General features: G+C 31.0%; 1 protein-coding gene across 1 annotated transcript; it reads right to left on the reverse strand.

The window, feature by feature from the left end:
- Window positions 1–2019: 2019 nt before the first annotated feature.
- Window positions 2020–22938, reverse strand: LOC132753607 (sclerostin domain-containing protein 1-like). Its single transcript, XM_060744098.1, has 2 exons — window positions 22348–22938; window positions 2020–4846 (listed from the first exon to the last, which is right to left on the reverse strand). Exons 1-2 carry the CDS (start codon window positions 22511–22513, stop codon window positions 4224–4226), a joined length of 789 nt encoding a protein of 262 aa, XP_060600081.1. The 5' UTR covers window positions 22514–22938; the 3' UTR covers window positions 2020–4223.
- Window positions 22939–23445: the final 507 nt, after the last annotated feature.

Here is a 23445-nt window from a genome sequence, read left to right on the forward strand (position 1 = left end):
TCTAATTTGTATTGGTGTGAATTCATAATTTCTTCTTTGTACGGGAGGTCATAGAGTGCATGTTTGTGGGAGAGGTAAACTTGTTCACAACATGTAAATATATGTAAAACAAGTTAAATGAAGTGTTTGTTGTTTTGTTATGTTTATTTGTGCGGTGCAGGTTTACTCATTGACTGTTGATGTCCTCTTATAACAAGCTAACATCGGGCGTGGGACATAAAGTATATTACTGTACTTAAACTGGATGCTTTGACCTTAGATGTTAACGAATTAACAAAAATAAAACCTTAAACTTCAAAGGGCAATTAACGAGGCATTAAATAGATTTGACAGCTTCAATGTACCTTTACTTTAGCTTATATTAAACGATATATTAACCAAATCTATACTTGACTTAGAGGTTGTTACTGACAAAATGTTAATTGTATTTAAATGCTTTATTAAAAACTGCATGTACATAACTACATAGATACATATAGATATTGGCCAGTGGTAAAACAATATATTGACCAGTGACATGACAAGATATTGAACAATGAGTATAATGGAAGTAATTACATTTCATGTTTTCGTAATTTATTAATACATCCCACGAATTTGGATGTCCAGCTATTTATATATATTTGTAGGACAGTCAATTAGAGTTAGGCACTAGCATTTTCATATGATATGTTATAGTAATCGACTGAAATATAACCATATCGTAATGAGTATTGAAACACAACGATTTCTAAGCAGTTTGCCTTAGTAATTTACTAATTTACCATTTCGTTACTACCTCCTATTCATAGCTTAATGTAGTGTGTGAAAATACTAAAATCAATCAAATAGTATTTTAAGTTATATTAAATGATATCATATATTAGATCATTATACGACATTGTTTACATGTAAACATTTAACTGTTCTGACAGCTAGATTTAACGATACTGTTTGAAGTAACAACATCGTATAACAAATTGGCCCATTTATAGGATCTGCTAACCTTTGAAGCGTTTTTAAATTTAGATCAGATAAAGTTTCATCTTAATTTATTAACTGATAAAATCCATCCGCTATTTTGTTTTCTGTGTTTAAATAGCACGTGCATGATAAGCATTGTATACAAATTAGACCATAGAAGGTTAAAGTACGATCCAAATTATGTCTTTATGTCCGAACACACGCAATCTGACAATAAAACATAATTTGTGCCAGGTGATACAGAATGTTGATATCAAGTTTTTGTTGCATTTGCAGGTTAACATCATCAAAGTAAAGCCGCAAATAGAGGAAATTCAATTACGTTTAGGAGCTGAAATGCAGGTGGTTAACCTAAAAAAACAAGTGTTTGACTGCTTGGTAAAGGTGCTCTACGTACACAAAAATGCAATTGATCTTTTTATCAAGGTTCTTCATTTCCACGTACATCTTTATAACATTTAACTTGATTTCATATAGAAACTATCATAGGAATCAATTTTGTATCAATTTTCATCGCAACATTTTATAAGCTTATTTTGTTTCCAAATTCTATTAGATTAAAATGCATGTACTCGAACTATGTGGTTTAATGAACTTACTTAAGTTCCTATAAGCAGTACATCATATCAGATTCGTTATTTCTAGTCACTGCTGAATCTGTTCGTTCAGGCTTAAGTATAAATAAATATTTTGTAAACTGACATAAAATTATGTCTGTATTTAATGAAACATTACAACAATTCAGGTTTCATTGTCAGTAATATATATCATTTTGCAACCTGAATAAAAATAGAGAAAATAAGAGTCCCTAAAGAAAGCCCAAAACGACAAATTGGAACATGTTGCAAGCTCGGTTTGATTGAGCCTATTTATAGACGGCAATGGAAAATGAAAGTTACCGTCCACGCCCCCTAGCACCGGCTTAAGCAGACATTAACATTTAAACATGAAATGGTAAAATTTTAAATTTAGAAACATCCGCAGATGTGGTTAAAATTCACATAGTTTTAGACATACAGTTTCTAAAGGGAAAAAATGCAAGATAAAAAACGCATATATACATATTATCAGTTTTAATTTTTCATAAATGAATATTTACAAATTAAATACAATTTTACAAATAATATATGGCCCTGATAGTATCACATGAGCAAACAAAAACAAACATAACAAAAATGATTGGAGGAAATAAAACAAATGCCTAACTGATGCATCGAACAATATGGAATGTATTAAATGAATAGTAGCATACAATATCGTACATGTATATTTAGTCTCATGGAAAGGAAGGTATATATTTATATACATGTTTGTAACTATTTGACTGTACTAAACATGGTTTATATAAAACAAAATGAAGTTGTACATGTTGTTTTATCATGAAATTCCACATGAACATCGTAAATTGATCAAATTTCATATTAATTGCCTATTTTTCTATATTCTCCATTTCCAAACAAAAGACGTTGTATCAAAGACAAGTGCACCAAACTTTAAGTTGTAGCAAAATTGTTAATGACTTTATGTATTTCTCGCTGTTTCATTACAAGGAAAAAACTCAAAGTTTCTGTAACTTGTGGCAATATAAAATAATGTACAAAATGAAAGTAAGGCATTATTTATCTATTCAACTGATGTAAAACGCATATTAAACAAATAAAATAACTTGCGTATTTCACGAGCAGTGCGGAAATACTCGTATATAGAAAAAGTAGTTCCACTTATCACTTATAACAGTTATAATTTACAGAACTATATTACAGTAGCGAATGTATGAATGGTATTTAGTGAGTGTGTTGAAAATGTTTGTCTTGAAAATAATTTCATAATGAAGATGATTTCCTAATATATGTAACATATTCTTATTTTCTTATTTCATGAATACAGTCATGATTTTGTACACGGTATACTTCAAAAGTAAACTTATATAGATTAATAATGTTAGAATAATTATCCTACAATCATGACGGCTAAAGAACTGTCGTTCACTTTTAAGTATTTTTTTCACACTGTTCGTATGATTTTATCAAACCGTTTCAATTGAGTAACCATTTTCTTATTGCTTATACATTATCACGAAAGTTTGCCCGTTCATTATATTTTTAAACTATTTCTTTCATTTATATGCATGCATATATCACATGATAACATTGTAACTTTATAAATGTTACTATTCCACATTTCCTGATATACTTTTAAATATCAATTCAAAAATGGATAACAATTATTCGTACAAATATTTTCTATGATAGATCTTAAGACTTTTCGGAATTCGAAGACATCAAACTTGTGGCACTTTAGCACCAAGAGCCAAGCAAAAGTATTCAGAACAATGAAATGAAAACAAAAAAGTTTTAAATGCAGCAATAAAATGGAATCCAGGTTTATTTGGTTGGGTGTTACGTCGCAACAACACAGTAAAAGTCATATGGCGACATTCCAGCTTTACTGGTAGAGGAAGACCTCGGGTGCCCTCCCATGCACCAGAGTAGAACAACCGACACTCCGTTAGCTAGCTGGATAGCTTAATCACATGAAAAAGAATCCAGATCTACGAATGAATAAAAGTTAAAGTTGACAATATGGTACATGATTACAAATTGGCATGGTCTATATACTGTACTGAACACTGATGCAATGTTTAACAGAAACTGAAGTAGATTTTATTAATCGAAATACTTAAAATAAATTTACTTACACAAAGACTAACATGTGATGATGAATATTTAAGTACAAATGGGGTAAATGTTGTATTTTAACAAAATTGAATATATAATTAAAACAGTCTCTTTCAGCTCTTGTCAATATTGAAAATTCAAATGAATTCCAGTTAAAGGAATATCATCTTAAAAGGATCAACAATGGTCTATTAATGCATTTCAATTGTGTGTACAACTTTCGCATTCCCCATTGAAAGTTAAGTAAAAAATATCCCAGTTTTAATCCTTCACATTTCTCCAATTTTTCTTTTTATTGTACGATATGGTCCTCAAACATTCCATGGATACCACTGGCACACTTGTGACACTAGGGAGACAGTGCACAATCAGGTACTATTAATTAAATAGAAGTTTATGCTTACACTTAAGCACTCAATAAATTACGTCTTGGCCACTACACCATATAATCCGTATAATCCTTTTTCGAATACTTAGCAGGCATCTTTTTCTTTGGGACACATATGTCTTTGTAACACACCTGTTTTGTTAAATTTGTATTGAAAACTTCTCGCAATTTATTCCTACCATCATATTATACTTTTACACTGTTGGCGATTCATTATTTTTTAAAAGTTGTGAATTTCCTTCCTTAGAGTCTGAAACAGTGTCAACACCACCGCTATGCCGGCGCTTTTCCCGCCGAGTATCCTTGTCACCTGAATGTTTGTGCCTCCGCGACTGGCGCGATGACGAACCAAGTCTTTGCCGCTCTTGCTGCTTTGCTCGTTTACGTTCCAATCGTTTCCTCCGTCTTTCTGCACGTTTTTGTTCTTTCCGTGCTTTGCGTTTACGTTTGGTTTCATGCTTATCTCGTTTTCCTCTTTGGGAGGATTCGTCTTTAAGGTCAGTTACGTTTGTTCCTTTTTCGTAACTTTTACATCTACAAGATTTTACTACTCTAATTTTATATGTTCTAGTTTCGCCATTTTCACACATTAATTGCACTTTCTTTAATTTAGTTACAGCCTCAACACACCTCCACTCCATAAACTTTGGTTTTGCCCAATATTTGGTAAATTCTGCCCACCATGGCATATTTTGTTCTTTGATAGGCATGCACTGCCCAGCACAAACAACTTCCTTCAATGGTTTCAAAGACGTACAAAAGCCGTCTGAGATAAATCGTTTTGCTCTCAGCTCCTTACAGCCTAGCTGTACCTCATCTGAAATCAGACAAAATATATATCGTTAAATATAATCAACTGTTAGGTCTGATTTATTACACATTGAAAACTGCAAACTGTCCAAGAATTATAGAATTGACATTCTGAGTTTGGTCTAATTTGTTCTTATGTTGTAGCATGTGTTTCTTTTAATACCGTAAATTCATGGCAAAGAGCAATCAGGTCAACAAATGATTACATTTGATTTCTAGTATCAAAACTAAAAGACATATTTGAGGGATATGTTGTACAGCTATCATCCTTATAGTGTTACATACATATTTCTTTGTTAATACCATATTCTATAAGGAATTGCTTTCCAGACGTAATTGATTAGTCGCTATTGAAAATTCTATTATTTAACATGTTTTTGAAATAGGGTTCACAAGATTTGAATGTTCTGCCATTTAAGTCAGTAGTAAAAGTTCAGCAATTGATGTATCTGTATCAACGTGTTTGTGTTCTACATGAATGAAATTCAAACTCCTCATATTCACACATTGCTCATCTTTTAGTTCATCAGTTAGAATTGCAATATTGTCATTAAACGCATCGTAGCGTGATGTCACGGTAATTAGCTCTTAATCAAATAAACTTGTAATTCTAATTCAAACATTTTGGTAGTTAGCTATTCAAGGATATATTAAAAGGAAAAAAAGGTCAAGGTCATTTGTCAGATTTTTCACGTTAGTAGTTCACATTCAAATTGTGTGTGTTTACTTATGAATGGCAACTTTGTAAATGTGATAAATGATTATGGTAAGATCAAAGAATTTATATTTTCCATACAATACATTATCTTGCAACACACGAACTTAATGTTAGCCATTGACTGAAAACAGAAATGTTAAATAATTATTCATCGGTTGTAAAAAGGGGGTTGATAAGTATTTCCCATCATATAAAGTTATTATAAACATGTTCTTTTTCACTTCAGATAGCGAATCTGTGAATCGTATAATGCAGTTAAGGTAGGCTAGAGTGCATGTTTTGTCTATTCATTTAGGGTTGTCAACTGGTTTGTAATTGGTTAAAATACGTCTTGTTTATAAAAAGTTTATAAATCCAGGTTTAATTTGAACGTTTACGATATATTTCGGTTTATTCAGCATATGATCAACTGATTCAAACAATCCTTGCAAATTACATGTACTTCATTCTTTATGTTTGTTTATTACAAACGTAAGACATCTTTCACACAAATATATGCAAATATTAAAAATCGCAATGCTGAGAATTGTTCCTTTGCAAGGGCGGTTCAAGGATTTCCGGTTATGGTTGGAAAGCAAGGAGAATTAAGGATGAAGACGCACGTAGCCGGTTGCACCCCTATGATCTCACGCCTGTCCTTTTATCTAAGGCAAAATCATGGTTTAATCATAATTGTTACATTTATTGAACGGCCCTCGTACACCGGTTAACAACTGTGTGACTCATTTCTGATAAGAGCGATATTACGACGCGTTAAATACGTGCATTTCGCTTGTACTGACAGTAGACTGTATGCGTTGACAATAACCAATACAGGTTGTTACGATCTACCTGCTCTTGTCGCTCTTATCGGCCTCGTTTCAAGGACTTGCCGGTAAAGTCTTATCTAAAGAGATCAAATTTTATTCTCTAAATCAGGTTTAGTTAATTATGATGTTTTAAAATAAATATACGAAATATGGGACACATAAATTGAATATTAGACTGATTTGAAGTTAGGCGATATAATGTGTGTAAAGGGTCCACAGTGCAGTGTTATGTCAGAAGATTGAGAACAAAAATAAACTAAACTAAAGGTTACTAGTGACGGAAGACCGATCCTTAGTACAGACACGTGCACAGCTCAAACTAAATTCCGAAATGAATATTTTATAACGAAAATAAAGTACAATGGAAAAATCAAACTAAAATAAAATGATAGAAAATTCCACTTCGTGCATGGGATATTTGGCAATGAAATGAGGAAAATTGTTGTATGAATGATTTTCTGTAAATAAAGTAGATGCCTTACTAGCACACCTAATTAAGATTAATTCAGACTGTTACAGACTCTGTTAAAAGTTAGCAATATGTTTAAAGAAGCGGAAATTTAACAGAAAATCGCGCCATTTTTGCCAGGTCAGCGCAATTGATATAATCGCTAGCCCAATATCTAGTACAAAACTTATTGTCCATTTTTTAAAGCAGCAAGTTAGAGTTTGATTGCACAGGGATTATAACTGTACGTATTCTGATGAATGCATTAGGATTAAGATGGCTGGGTTTTAAATGTCGCAATTTTAAATTACATTACTGCATTGATCGTATTAAAATGTTTATAAAGATATCACTGTTTGAAATTACCTGTATACTGTCAAATTTCTATCTAACATAAAACCAAGCACATATTTTATAAGGCATTTTGTTCTACAGCAAAACATATAGAAAGGAAATCAAACAGTATATTTATACCTAAAACACGCGATATTTTCTGCAGCGTATAGATATGTTTATGTACATAATCCTTGCGTAGCTGCAGTAGGGACACCGCCGCCATATGCCAACTTTAAGTGGTATATATGACCAATTGTTTGTTTATGTTTGCTCAAAATTTACAAATGTCAGACTATGATTCCAGTGTAAAAACTTGAGGTATAGATATAAATTATCAAACGATGGTTATAATGTTATACTAAAGGACACTTTCTTTCGAATCTTGTATGAGGGTTTATTTGTTAATTCTTTGTAAATGTATTTAATTTGTTCATTTATCCTGACATTTTTAGGTTACCATAAAATTTATTCATTGATAAATGTATATTGGGAGCATTTGATAGACGCTAGTGGTTTCTCAATGGAATACCGACATGTCCTTGAATACTTTAAACAAACAGTGCCGGCAATTCACTTAACGCTGATAAAATTTCAACAAAACTTAAAGTCGAATTTATAGGCCCAGTAAAGTTTTCGTCTCTTTACTTTTTCTACTTTATAGGTAACCTGTGTGTTGAAGAATTAAATGATATCATGTGACTAAGTTTAATACATCAATCAAAGGGTATATAAATTGTACATGTGTACGACAAAATTGTGATATAATCTGCAGTGATATATATCAAAAATCACGTTTGACTCATATCTCTACTGTATATTATAACATTTTCGCACAGTGTGCAATATTATAATTTGAGCCGTGCCATGACAAAACGAACATAATGGGTTTGCGACCAACATGGATCCAGACCAGCCTGCGCATCAGCATCCATGCTGTTCGCTATCAGTTTCTCTACTTGTAATAGGGTTGGTATGCGAACAGCATGGATCCTGATCAGACTGCGCGAATCCATGCTGGTTGCAAACGCACTATGTTGGTTATGTCGTGACGCGGCTCATTTGTATTCTTTTTCCCCCCTTTTTGTGGGGGCGGGGTTCCAGTCCTTTTCTCTGCTCAACAATCGTGTAGAAAAAATACCGGTAGATCTAGAACATAGGTAATTGTAAAACAATACTGAAACATGCCTCGCAAAATAAATAACAACAACAAAAAAACATCTTTCACTTTAAAACTGATTCTTTAAAGGTCAATATTTTAATTTTAATATTCGTCGAACACAGTGACTCAATCAAAACAGCGCAAAGATCATTTGCTAACTCGGATAGAAACTATTCCATTAAAATAATCAAAGTTAACTATTTTTGTTTATCGTTTATACGATTGAAGACTGCCACACATGGGTCACATGAATAACGTAATACGTTTGGTTAAAATATTTTGTACAAAATCGAGGAATTATGACTCGATTAATTTAAGCTATTTCAATAAAGAGCCAATTAGTTAAGCTACGACCGCTTTGAATGATTTAAGATAAAATCAAAAATTGATATAGTACAATGAAGCATTTAAACTGAAATTAACATTTACAGAAATTTATCTTTTTTTGTATAGCTATATGGTTAACCTTTAGAAATACTGAATTGGAACATTACCTTCATGAAATTAAACGGACAAAGAAGAAAGGACACAAATAGTGATCATTTTAAATGAAATAGCCAACGTAAAATGTTAAATCATTTGTTTAAAGGCCTTTTAGTCGGTATTTTGGTATTTTGTACACGTTTGAAATGTCGTTTATAAAAAAAATTGCAGATCACAAATTGTAGACACTAAAACCGAGCGTTACAAAATTTCGTATAAACTAAATAAATTGTGGATCGACAACAAACGCCAGCATATTTACCTTGTATATCTTACGTTATGTAAAGTACTAAAATAATTAAAAGGTAACGAAGTTCTTTCCTGCTTCCTAGTATCTTATCATGTACACTTATATGATTATAATGTATTCCACATTTAGAATATTAATGTTTTCATTAGTTATCATAAATGAATTTTTGTGGCACAGCAAAGACTTGGGTGTCGTGGAATTATGCTTGCATAATATGCCGTGTTGTGTGTTAATAAAACGTATAATTATGTCAACATACTATTGTACAAAACAGTATTAACATCACATATTTTTTTTTACAATTTTACACTTCAACAAATATAAAATCATTAAGGTATGATATTTGGAAATTAGTTTTTTTATAAACTAAAATGGTCTACCAACCATGCCACCCTCGCAAAAGTTTTCGAAGGTAGACATTTGTTGTGATAGCGGACAGAAATTAAGCCTAAATATAAACCTATGTCGACATATATAAAAACTATTCACTTTTTGTTTGTATTTTGATTGGAAACAGATGTAGCCGGTGCTGGGGTGCCGGCCTTACCTAAGTTGAATGAATATGTACAGGTCATGTACAGACTCAGTAATACTAATTCTTGATTTTACATCCATTGCTGTGTTGTCCTTCTTCTACTTCTAAAAAGATCTTTACTAATTAAATAGTGTTTAAAATTAATAAACGCTATGAAAAAAAACCCTCAAACATTATACCGATATAAGAAAGAAAGATTGCAGGCATATAGGGACATCTTTCGTGTTTAATCGAAATTTATAAACCTTGTTTATTTATGTCTGCCTCATAGTCAAACAATTCAGTGTCTCGGAAAGTAATTTATTGAAAGATATTTTTCCTAAGTCAAGGGGCGCATAAATTTATATCTAGAATCAATCACCCCAAATAGTCTGCTGTTCCGACATAGAAAAAATAAAACAGCAAAAAAAAAATTCTGTTTAAATTTGGAAAAGTAATTATAAAGTACTTATATATTAACAATCGAATAAATCTCGACGGCGATTAAAACATGTCTTCTCCATAAACTCTACAATCTCATTCATTCATCAGTGGGGATATGACATCTGCCTAACATAAACTAGAGCATATATCTTCTTCTTTCATAAGCTCATTAATGTCCTAACATATATAAATACATAAAGAGACATATTTACTTATCGCAAACTTGATATATTTTCAAACCACAATTTCTGTTAAAAGTTTTCAGTCGATTTAATGTAGATTCAATGTGTACAAATCCATTCAGAATGAAATGCTCTATTTTAAATCCAGAAAACCGTGTCAAAGCCTTTCAACAATACTCGCACTATCCCCGTTCGTCTCACATCAGCAAGGCTGATTTTAAATCTTATTTGAGGTTTAAATTTTAAATGACTGGTAAGCCATAAATATGCAATACAAAGGTTGTTTCTGAAATGCAGAAAAAAAGTTATGATAATATTATGGAATATGATGTAAATGATATACGCGCACACGTTAGCCTTCAATTTATTTGAAAGGGTTTTTTTTTCTTTCTTATTTTTTCTCGTATGAGTCATTAACATTTATATTTGCGTATTTAAAGAGAACATATTTCATAAGTAAAATTCAAATCAAATGTTTACTTGAAAATTTATGAATTTCTGTTCATTGTAAATATGTTTTATGCAGCTTTGCAAAAATTCTAAGGTAATAAAATACTTTTCCATGACACTGTGTATGTATCAGGAATAATATAAAGAATAAGCGAAGAAAAACCCCACTTTAATCGTGAGCCAAGTTTATAATAATACTGCACGTTTGTAACGTGGTTTTTCATTGGATAATCCTGACGTTTATATAATCTATATACACGGCTGCTGAGGATTATAACGTGATTTCTTATTTCTCTTATAAAGAAAGTTTGCGGTATTATACATTCGTTATAAAGATTTTTGACAGGTTATATGGTCGTATATAAACGGTAGTTTGCAATATAACCCTCGTCTAACGGCACGGGTTATATATACAAACATCCGTTTATATAGGGTCATATAACCTGTAAAAAATCATTATAACTAATAATATAAGGTAACTTAAGTAACTTAAAAAATTTCTTACAAAAGCACAATTTTAACGGGAAATAAACAACAATGTAATAATAAGTCAATCATATATAAATGAATCCTTTTATATTTATATAAGATAACTAAATTAAATTGTTAAAGTTTCCTGAAATCATGATTTGTGTATTATACAGATTCTTTGATATTACATTACCGCTATTTTATTGGTTTACAATTCTAAAATATTAGTGCATGACTTCCTAAACATCTGTTTTACAAAGATATAAACAAAAATCAGCAGACACCAGCTAGGCGTTAATCTCCCCAAATTGTTAAAAATCTTAAAATAAAGAAACACTCCTCGTAACTGGTTACTGATTTAATTTTGTTCATAACTCATCTAAATAAAAAATTATTCTAATTTACAGAAAACCTGTTTCAGGAAGGATTATTTGAAATGTACACTATTAATCTAAATGATAGAGAAAAGGGAATCCCTAGAGAGCGTTCAAAACGACAAAATGAAAATGTTAAAGCTCGCTTTGATTTAGCCTGTTCATATACCGGAAAGTACAAGCTACACCCCCCCTAGCACCGGTTTCGCCATTTTTGTCATTTAACAAAACGCATAGCATAGTCCTCAGGTAAAAAGCAACAACAAAATTATGAGTTAGAACTAGAATTATGAGTAAGGATCTAATATCGTAGTAAAAATATATTAACTAAACATAGAAGAATCGCGGTATTGCAATAACAGTGCCATATTACAACAAATATGTTCAAAGATCGGACATTCAAAATGTCTCATAGAATGTATGATTTTTCTTATTCTAGTTGTCGCAGTACACCCTGCTATATCAGGTTCTGTTAAAAAATACTGCTTGATTGATTGATTGATTAATTGATTGATTGATTGATTTATTGATTGTTTTCAATACTCATGAGTGTTCATCTATAAATAGTTAGGGACGGACCAAAGCTGAAAATGCGAGCTCAACTTAGAATAATCATTAGATACGTTAAAGTGAATCAGTTTTAGTATATGTTAACAGTATAGGCATTATTGTATGTTGTTATTCATATTAGGATAAAATTGCTTTGTAATTGTGCAAAAACAACTTGATGTATTTTAATCATATTTAATCATAATTTACAAATTTATGTCTCTTATTTAAACGAGATTTTTAGAGTAATTTAAATCATCATAATTCATCATTTTGCACTTTTTGATATATCAGCATATTAAAGGCAGAATGATAACAAGAAAAACTAAGATAAAGTTGTATTTTGTTTGCATCATCTAACAGTAAAACTGAATGAATGAATCTCCTTTATATATCACACGCTATTTCATACAAATATAATATAATATTGTACTGTATATTCAGTTGACACATGTATAAATATTAAATTGTTTAAAATGTTACATTAAAATTTCTGTACTTTTTAGCAAAGTTAGCAAAGAAACATGTTACACTTTTTAAGATAATGTTCAACAACAAGCAAACCATCAATACACATAATTTGCATTTAGATTTCTGAAAGCGTAAATTGTTCCTTCCCATTCACTTAAAAATGATGTTCTATTTCATTTTTACCGTCATTCTTTTGTAAGCATGGACAAAACCAGTTTATCAGAAGTGCAAAAATGTCATTATTTCTTTTTTATCTTTTTACATAAAAGGTAAAACCTATATGTGTTCAGAATAACATAAATATGATTCTTAAATGCGTTAAAAGTCGCGTAATAATGTACTTAGATATATATTCGAGAATAAAATCTAACAATGAATTAAGATATTTGTTTGGAAACATTTCTGATTCAGTGGAGAAATAGGTACAGTCATACAGTAACATATTATCCCATGTCCTGAATTTTCTTTGAACGAAACATTACCAGGTAACGACTAGAGTTTGAACCCAAGACCTCCCGATTACAAGGCAGACACTTCATCACAAAGCTAAAGGTTTAATCTAAAATCAAGGCTGTTTGAAGAAACTTTTTGTGTTTAATCGTTACACACATGGAGAACAAATTTATTTTATGTTGAATGCTTTATTTTAATTCACTTTAATTAAAAACAGTCAATGACATGCCGTTTGGTCAAACTTTCATACATTACAATCACTTCAAAAAGTTCATGATGTCCGAAAATAACATGGTATGAGTCGTCTGTTAACTACAGTGCAGTATTTTATCTACTATTAATTATTATACACATTATGTCATTTATATTGTTATTTTATTTGTTCATTGTAGGTTTGGTGATATATATTTAGTAATATAGTATGATGTGTGTTTCCCTATTTCTTGTATCTTTGTCCTGATTACATAAAATAGACGTAACATAGAAGATAAAATATGAATTCAGAAAACAGTAATATACGAGTGATATATTACCGTAATTACAAACAAATTGTTCTTTTTGCTCAATTGACGTGATTGATTGAGCGTATATATCATAAAGTATTTGCACTTACCGCTTAATACGAACATTACACAATAAAGCAAATATTTGAAATAAAAAAGGTTTAATGTGTTAACTTATTAGCAAAGTAAACAAGGATATATGTTATATAATGATTAAACCTTCTCTACAATATTGATAAATGTTAAATGAACAAGATGTCAACAGTTCTATATCTAAAGTATAAATATGTTTTAGATTATACCACGAAGTGCACAAATCAAACTGGAAGACTTTAAGCGCCAAATATATACGGTATACTGGTTTAAGGTTCATTTTGATTAAGCAATGTTAATTGTACACAAACATTAATATGATCAATAAAAAATGTGTTTCTGTCAATTCTGATTTTGGACCAAACATTTTTTAAATTTAAAAATATATATGTAGAACACCGGACATGTACTTATTTTAATTGAATATCTGTCCCTACTATACGGCTGTAAGATTTATTTTTGGTACACGTGTAAACCATATTTGTCAATTGTCAAATGGCTAAGATACTATCTGACTTTACCTACTGTACAATAACTTAATCCACATCGATTACTTTTCGCTTTCATTCATTCACAAATTGAATGGCCACACTAGCCAGTCAATCATATCATTTGGCCGCCACAACTGTTATAAAACAATACAATATTAGGCACAATGGCGCCATGCTTTGTCGAAAAGTTTGCTCTAAACATTTTAACAAAATGTCAGCGTTGAATGTTGAAAATGCATCCAGTACAAAATCTACAAAACCAGTGGCTTATATAGAATAAAAAAGTATACAAGTCCCTTCGTAAAATATCATACAGTGTGCTTTATCAACAAGTTTGAGACAAGGTAAAGCTATGATTTGGCTCCTTTTTTGCTTACTAGTTTGTATTTTAGCTGTTATTTGTGTCTGTGTTTTTTGTTATAAAATAGCTGTAAAATTATTATATCGTAATGATATGACAGTGTAATGATACTATTTCACGAGTTTTTGCTTCATGTAATAATAACATAATTTTGTATATTAAGGATTTGGTGCAGCAAAAGGAAAAACAATGCTCTTTTGATTTTATTGTAACGTTTACTTGAACCTCGGGTCTTAATGAAGTTATCATTTTTATCTGAACTTTAAGGAGTGTTGGTAATACTAAAACAATGAACTAGAATTTGCTTGTTTCACTGTTGTGAATTGTAACATTTTATTATGGTCACCTACGCAACAAGGCTAAAAGCTAAAATAACATAAGGTAAAGCTTCGTAATAAAGAATGAAGAATCAATTTATTTTGCTATCCGTTTAGATGTTTTAATATTCTTTTACAAATTAACTAATATTATCGGTGTATTTCTAATGAAAAAAAAAATACAAATACGTTTCTTTTTCAATACATTTGTCACTTCAAAATGGTGTCCGCAAGCCTTAAATTTTGTCTTTTCAGTAATTTTGATTAAGTTGTGTTCTCCTTCAGTGGCAGGTTGTAGTTAACGATAAAATCTCGGAAAATGAATCTTTTATGCGGTTTTTCCCATTAATATTCAACCCATTCATCTTCATTTTTACTCCAATTTGTATCGAAATGTCATATAGGACCCCTTGTTGGGTCTCTTAAAACGTGTTCGACTCGTACCAATGTTACAACTGATGACAGTATTACTAGATCACATAAATATCTAGAAACTGTTCAAAAAATGGAAAAGTTATTTTATATTACAGCAAAACTATCCCCAAAATTTCACCAATCTGTTAGGCTTGTTAACTACTATCAGCCGCGTTTTACCACATGTTTTAAAAGTTCAATAAATGGAATGATGTGCACACATTTAATTAACTTATTAAAACGTACGTGTCTTAAATTCTGTAACACAAATATGGATAGTCCTTAGACGTAATATATACATATTTCACCGGAAAGAAACAACACTTATTTTATATTAGTCATTCAATTCTTATATTCAACATAGTCTAGAATTATCTCTGTTACAGGTTCCTGCTTTTGACTGTCAGACAAACGTATATCATACATATATGTTTAACATCAAAATAGAATATATTAAAATATAAATATGGGGAGGAAATTGAACCGATGGATTCCAAGGGGGTCACATGTTTTATTTTGCCTGAAAAACTTAAATACATGTACCTTATTTTTCAATTACTTTTAACAAACAGAAAGTAGATGGTAACTTAAGTCGTAATTAAGTTTTGTGAGCTTGTTGTAATAAATAGCATTAACAAAACACTCTATATTAACACAGATTACGTTCAGAGAAACTTTCGAATTAATTTATATAGATCTTTGTAGAAAAAAAATAGTCCCATAAAATAGAACTCATTTCCATTTATTTCATGAACAAAGAAATCAATCTATATTTTATCTAACCTCAAGAATGTTGAACGCTCGCCATGGTTAAAGTTGAAAGAAAAGTATCGATATAAAACCAGATGGTTCAGTAACCTTTAATCAATATAAAATTATCCAAAAATGTTAATATAATTAATTTTGGCTTGATTTTAAGTATAAATACATTTTGTAGCGCCAGTTTTCAACCATCAGACGATATATCGTCTGTAATTTAAATGTGGGCCGTTTCTGTCAGCCTTATTTTGTTTCTTTTATCATAAAAACATCTAAAACGTAAAATCATAAATAATCTATAAAGTACGTTACACATACATGTCAAAATCAAATAAGAAGTAAATAGTTTAACTTTTGTTGATGGTAGCTTAAAAAACTTGTTGTATAAGAAGATACAATGAGGCTTCTGCGGATAACTTAAATAAGTCAATTTAACACTGATAAGTACAGGATGTAAATCACCACCAAATATCATATTGTTACAGATTACACCCACTACATGAAGAAGAAAAAATCTTACAACGCCGTCTTGGGGGAAAAAAGCGATCATTGATATACCAACAAACAAATAAATATTCGAACATGTATAATTAAAAAATTCCCCATGATTTAAAATAGATTAAAAGTATAATAATAAAATCAAAAAGGAGAATGAAAAGTTAAAAGGATAAGTAGTAAGCTGGATTAACTTTGATTAGGTATTTACAATTCCATTGATACACTCCACAACAAATAAATCCTGAATGAAAGTTAAAGTAATATTGTAACAAAGATGGTTCCATGTATATATGATAAATACTAGTTATTACATAATATCTGACTCATTATAACTATGACGAAATAATTACTAACAATGTAAATGTATTACTAATACACAATGAACTTTTAGACTAGATCAGTTAACATAAGGCCCTATATACGTTTTTTACTATAAATGTCATAAGGGGGCCGAACATTTTGAGAATCGTCCTTACATACATGTATAATTGATTTCATGATGGGAAAGTACAAGCGCCTATTCGTATAATGATGTATGCACTGGCTCGTAAACTGTGTAAGAAAATTGCACCAAAATTAAAGTATTTTTTATTTCTTTTTTAACACGAAGATCACGATGAATACCGTGAATACCGTGCAAATAATGTAGCTAGAGGTTGATGTATTAAAATCTCCATTCATAATGTTTTAATATTAGACACACTATTTGCCGGGATCAAAGCATACCTTGGCTTTATTATTGTCAACATTCAGGTGTCTATGAATCGACGTGCTTTACAGTTATTCATTCATAACTTAACTTGTGGGAATGTGATGATCAACAGAAGCGATGTGCCTGTCAACTTTACATTTGATCTCGATCAGTCAATGTGCCAATTGACCATCTATACATTTGGTCGTATTTATAGTCTAGATATCTTGATCAAACCGTAGTATGTAAAACCAAGGTGCGTCGCTTAAAGGTATCTTCAGTGATAAATCTAAATCTAGATCATAACCTTGAACTTAAATGGCAAAATGTTAAGACATTTACATTAAACATGCAATGAGACCATTTAAAACAATTCTTATAAAAAGCACTAGCATAAGCAAGTTTAAAATGGTCACCGTTCAGCAATATAGAAAAAGGCATGGCACAAAAATGATAATGAGCTTCGGTTAAGGAAATATACATATAATATAAAAGTGCTTTGCTTAATATTAGGTTTTTGCATAATACGAAGAAAACCTATTTAACTATTACAGGAAGAAATAAAGATATTTGAAATGCCTTTGATATGTGAATGATCTATTGACAGATTGTTGCGTTATTTTTGTGTTCATTTTTGAATGTTTTTGCCGATGTAGAAAATTTATTCAAAATCGAATTTCTATTGCAAATTGTTGAATGAGTAACCTTTGTACTTGGATTAAGTAAGGATATTACAATTCGTTTATATACCCAGTGTCTTCAAAGGTAGCCTTATAACATTAGATATCTTATTTCCCTATAAGAAGTCCTTTAATTTCCAACTGTTGACATAGTCCGAATGGTTGGGTTTAAAGCCCCCCTGCAAAGCTATACTCATGCATTTTGACATTTACCTTGCTAAGTACTTATATAGACCAAATCATTGTATTGATTTAAGGGAAGATAGAGCCTCAACGTCGCAAGTTGATTAAAGTGATCGCTACATTCTATTAGAAAAGGGGGTGAATAAACCGCGCACTTATCGTAGTATAAACTGATTTTGTCAATACCTATATAGACATTTTTACTTTTAAACATAATGGATGTCAGTCACATTTTACTAAACCAAGTAAGAGGTAATTCTTTGACATTCAGAATTAAATATTATTGAAATTCCTATAGAGTAAAAGATAAGAGATGAGGGAACAACGGTGCTAGGATGACATCTTTCAGCCTTATGAATACTCTCAATTGATTATTTTGAAAAATGACATGCCCCCCTGTAAACAGTGTAAGAATATGTAAAGAAAGAACTAAAAGTGATGACATGAACAAATTGTTAAGTCATTCCTTCTGTCCAATGTCAAAATTAATTGCGTATTCTTCCAGTGGTCATTTTTTTCTAGAGGTTTTAATTATTTCACACATTTTGCAAAGATATTCAATTTTTCACATAACCACATTTAATCTGAAGTATTTTTATTGAAAAATCATTTAAATGTGATCCAGTTATTATATTTCTAATACGATTTAACTTATAATAAAAACATGTTATCATAATTGATTTATTCAACAGATCGTTTACATTACAATTTCTGATCAAAAATCTGCCCATCCTTCCTACCCGCAAAACCTACCTATTCAGACCATTTTCAAAATATTTTTTATAGTCTGAATTTTTAATTCATTATCATTTAAAATATAAAATAAAGTGGGGAACACTCAAATATGGTGTTTATAACTTTATTATTATTGTTATAATTATTTAAAAAAAAAACAACACCCAGCACATTATAGAAGTACATGCAATTTTTTTATTTACAGCGAAAAACAACAAAAAAGTATACATGTAATCATATTATTATAATTTCACTGGACTGAGTTGCTGCTAAATGTTGCAAAATGTTTGTTAATAAATCCTTGATATCAGCATTTGAATTGAGAAAATGGTGTTTAAATTTTGCTTTAACTTTTAGATATTCAGGGACATTGTTATTTCGGAATTAAAAGAAAAAGGAAAACGTGCACAAACAGTTATTTGAATTACTCGGGATCACGACAACGGCATGGAATTCAGTTAAAGGTCAACAACATTGTATTGAAATGGCATTTGTATGACATGTTTAATATCGTCAGTGGATCAATTGATGTCAATCAGTGATCAGTTCACATGCCTAACTATGTGACGGTCTGACCAAGGCAACAGTGCTCCGTGTACAATCTATAACGTTATATCTGTGAAAGTACAGTTATATGTACAGAGATATCTGAAGATGTGTGTGAAGTAGTGACGTACAGATATATTGAGATGTCTGAGGCAGTGAGAACGTTTTATCCTTAGTGAAGTAGTGAAGACCAGAGATATTGAGATGTATGAGACGCTGAGAACGTTTTATCCGTGAAGTAGTGAAGTATAGATATATTGAGATGTCTGAGATGGTGAGAAAGTTTTATCCGTGAAGTAGTGAATACCAGATATATCGAGATATCTGAGGTGGTAAGAACGTTTTATTCGTGAAGTAGTGAAGCAGAGATATATTGATATATTTGAGGGAGAGTGGTCACTGTACACGTGGGGTACACATTTAGATCTGTGGGGAAAGATAAAGTTGGTATTAGTTTGATTACAACACGATTTACGAAAATACTTCGCTACTTTATAATATTTATCAGAACGACTTAGCAGAAATAAATAAACTACTTTTAATGCATTATATTTTGCGCAAATGAGGTTACCTAATAAAGTCGTGAAGTGAACACGCACATATATATTTTACTGTAAACTACAAAGTTTGATATTGGTCAAATGACTGTAGCTAGATAGTGCTCAAAACATTACTATGTTGAACAACACAAATCAATGTCCCGGTCGTATGTTATTATATGATGTATCTGAGAAATTCGTGTGTATGCACGTTTCTGAGCGCAATTAACACTGATAAATTGTCCGTGAAGACAATAAAATATCAAACAATTTCAATCAAGTCGCCAAACAGCAACAGAGGTGAACTAGCAATGAGGTTTTATTGCACACCAAGTATTGTGTCAAATTTTCATAAAGTATGTGTGATGGGTGGTTGACATGTTTACGACTTCAAATCGAAAAATTACACGTTCTTATAGTCAACATCGCGATAATACCGATACTTATGAAGAAATATATTAACGACTTTCAACAGAAGCAATACAGAACAAAATGACGGTAAACTCTAAATTATCTGTTTTATATACTGAAAGCAATTTGAATATATACTTTATACAGGGTATATTCGCGGGTTTTCTCAGATAGTTTTTCATAATGGAAAGCTGGTATTATGCTCTAAACTACAATCCACTGCCCCGACATTCCGAATTTTAATGCAGTCCCGACATTCCGCGTGTAATAACGGCCTGACATTTCGAGTGTAATTATGGTCCGTCATTCCGAGTGTAATAACGGTCCTGACATTTCGAGTGAAAATGCAGTCCCGACATTCCGAGTGAAAACAAAGTCCCGACATTCAAGTGTAATTATGGTCCGACATTACGAGTGTAATTACGGTCCCGACATTCCGAGTGTAATTACGGTCCCGACATACGGGGATAATTATCGTCCCGACATCCCGAGGTAAGTGCAAATACGGTGTTATTTATATATGATGGGATAGGAAGAAATACTGGTAATGTTTACCTCTAATATAAAACTGTTGAACATGAGTTTACAACACTCCTAACCCAAATTTATTACAATTTAACTGATAAGGTGACATTAAGTAAAAAAAAGTAGATATATTACCTCTGTTTTGAACTTCTGTACAAGTTTATTAAATATTTATCGTGCAACCGTGTGTTAAGGTAACAACATTTTTTTAAAGAAAAAAAACCCAACCTATTTTCAATTAAGGCTACAAATGTTCAAGGTCTGAACAATATAATATATATGCTAAGCTTTGTGTCGTGTATTCCCATATCTGACATAAAAATAAACTTCATTCGTAAACATTCGTGATTTGTATACTTAATGAAAAGATCTTCACTGAATATAGAATAATCAATATATAAAAAACATTATGTATTTGAATCACTTTCAACTGTTTGCAAAGAAATTCATTTTATTATCTCACACTAGAGGCGTACCGATAGTTTACTACAGACATGGGTTATTTAGATGGCTAAGTCTTTATTCTAATTCATTAAAACAGTTCGCGTTCGCGTTTTCAAAAGTTGCGTATAATTCTCAATTCTGTAAACACGGACATTTTCACAATTTAGATAATGTCTTTGTATACATATTAAATCATTCATCAAGAAAAAAAAAGTACAGCAAAAAGTTAAACGTTGATTAAATCTTTGTTCAATGTTTTGTACGGGGCCACGTGATATGAAATTATTTTCACGGTAAGTTATCTTCATTTTTGTAGTAATTTGCTCTTTCTCTCTTTCCTCAATAATATGACGGGTGGCTTGGCGCTTGATAAATATTCGATCAAACGTGAATTATTATAGAAGTGTCTACAAACGAGTAGTAATATTGTCGAATTTCTTCAATACTTCAATTCATGTGGACAGGTGATTATAACTCTAAATAAATACTGCCTTAAACAGCTCTTTTCTAAATTCTGTATTTAACATGACTGTTATAGCATATTTTGATTTTATTTACCAATACTCTCTCATATGCTGTAATATATGGGTACGATTGAATAAACTGCTTTTGAAAGTTGAATAGATAGAAACCAATATCAAAAAGTGTGTGATTTTAAATCAATCTATATATGAATTTGATAAACTTTCAGCACACACGATTATGAGTAACATAAAAAAACATCGAGTGTAAAAATCTGTCGAATTGCAAATTTAAGGGATGTGTATTATTTTGATAAATTTGTCGTTGGATTTATAGTATATGTTAGCGAAGAACACGTGGCGTTCAAATTATAAATTTATTGTTCACCGCACTGAAGACAGATTGAGGTTTATTAAACTTTCCCATTTACGAGATTGGTTATCATTTTTTATGTTTTGTAAAATAAATACGGTAAAGTCGTATTCGTGCTTCGCTGCATATAGCAACTTTCCGACATATTAAGATAATACTGTTCGATTTATATTAAACAAAATTTCGTTAGGAATGATGCAATGCATTTTTTTAATCGGTTAAACATTTTTTAATATGCTTTTTTATCACTATCTGAATTAAATAAAAAAATCATTTTAACCCAAAGATGTAAATAGAAATATAATTCAAATATATAAGTCCAAAATCTGATTCAAGAAAAAATAGAATATTCATCATTATTTTATAATCTCACCTGGCCAGTTAGTTGAAAATGTTTTTGCAGATTCTTCTTTTGTCGCTAGTTGCACGTGCTTATTAAGCTGCATGTCAGACGAAGCTTTGGGAATCGTCGCAACGGCTGCAAAACAATTCGGCACGTGCATTGTGACAAATAGAAACAACGTCCAACATTGATACATATTGTTGATACATTAACTGTTTAAAACCAATTGCAAATTATACGTCACATTTCTGTTCATAGCTTTAAATCAGATTCCAAAATTAGTAATGAAGAAAGTATAATCCGACAAGTGGTTTATCCAAAGCCTTTCTGAATTATCATTTCTGAGCTTTCACATTTTATATTCAGGCTTTTTCAATTAGATCCACACTGTAAACAAAGATACAATCGACTATCTGTACAATTTTGCATAATTTCCAATCACTGGTTACTCTTTTGCAATAGCCAGAATACTCGTTATTAAACTTATGTTGATATTAGTCTGTTCTTCGCGGGCTGAGACCTCGCTATCACGTATCCTATAGCGTATCGTTGTAAGCCGGAATGAGCGCGCTATACACGACGTACCGAGAAGGCGGGCTCTGAATATATTGAAACTATCAATCACTGGTATTTGAGTAGCGAACTTTAACTATCGGTACTTCATGCGTGTAGTTTTTTATCTTTAAACCGCGACCTGTCCTTTTCTGAATGGGCGTAACTTTATCCATTCATTCACTAAAACTTGGAGTATTTCTCGATTTGTACAAAAAGATTTAATTCATAAAACTTTAAAACAGTAAAGTAATTTATTTCTGATTTAGAAAATCAGTGACCTAAACAAACAGATTTCAATGGATATGAAATAGCTAACATGACCTTGACGACAAGATAAAGGTTAATGAAAGCACAGATGTTCATTTTTTTCCTGAAATTACCAGTTATATGTTCAATAAGCATTGTAAAATATAACTTCGGTCTCAAACTATACGTGATCTGTCATTGTTAATTTAGTTAAATTTTAACTCAGTAGTTTCTGCATATATATAGACATAGAATTATATATCCATAGCTTACGATGACTACAGATTCAATTGAGCCCACTCTCCTACTTGAAATCTTAAACCTAAA

The sequence above is a fragment of the Ruditapes philippinarum genome, unplaced genomic scaffold (assembly GCF_026571515.1).
Source record: "Ruditapes philippinarum isolate M1 unplaced genomic scaffold, ASM2657151v2 ctg1119_1_1_1_1, whole genome shotgun sequence".
Taxonomy (NCBI): Eukaryota; Metazoa; Mollusca; class Bivalvia; order Venerida; family Veneridae; genus Ruditapes; species Ruditapes philippinarum.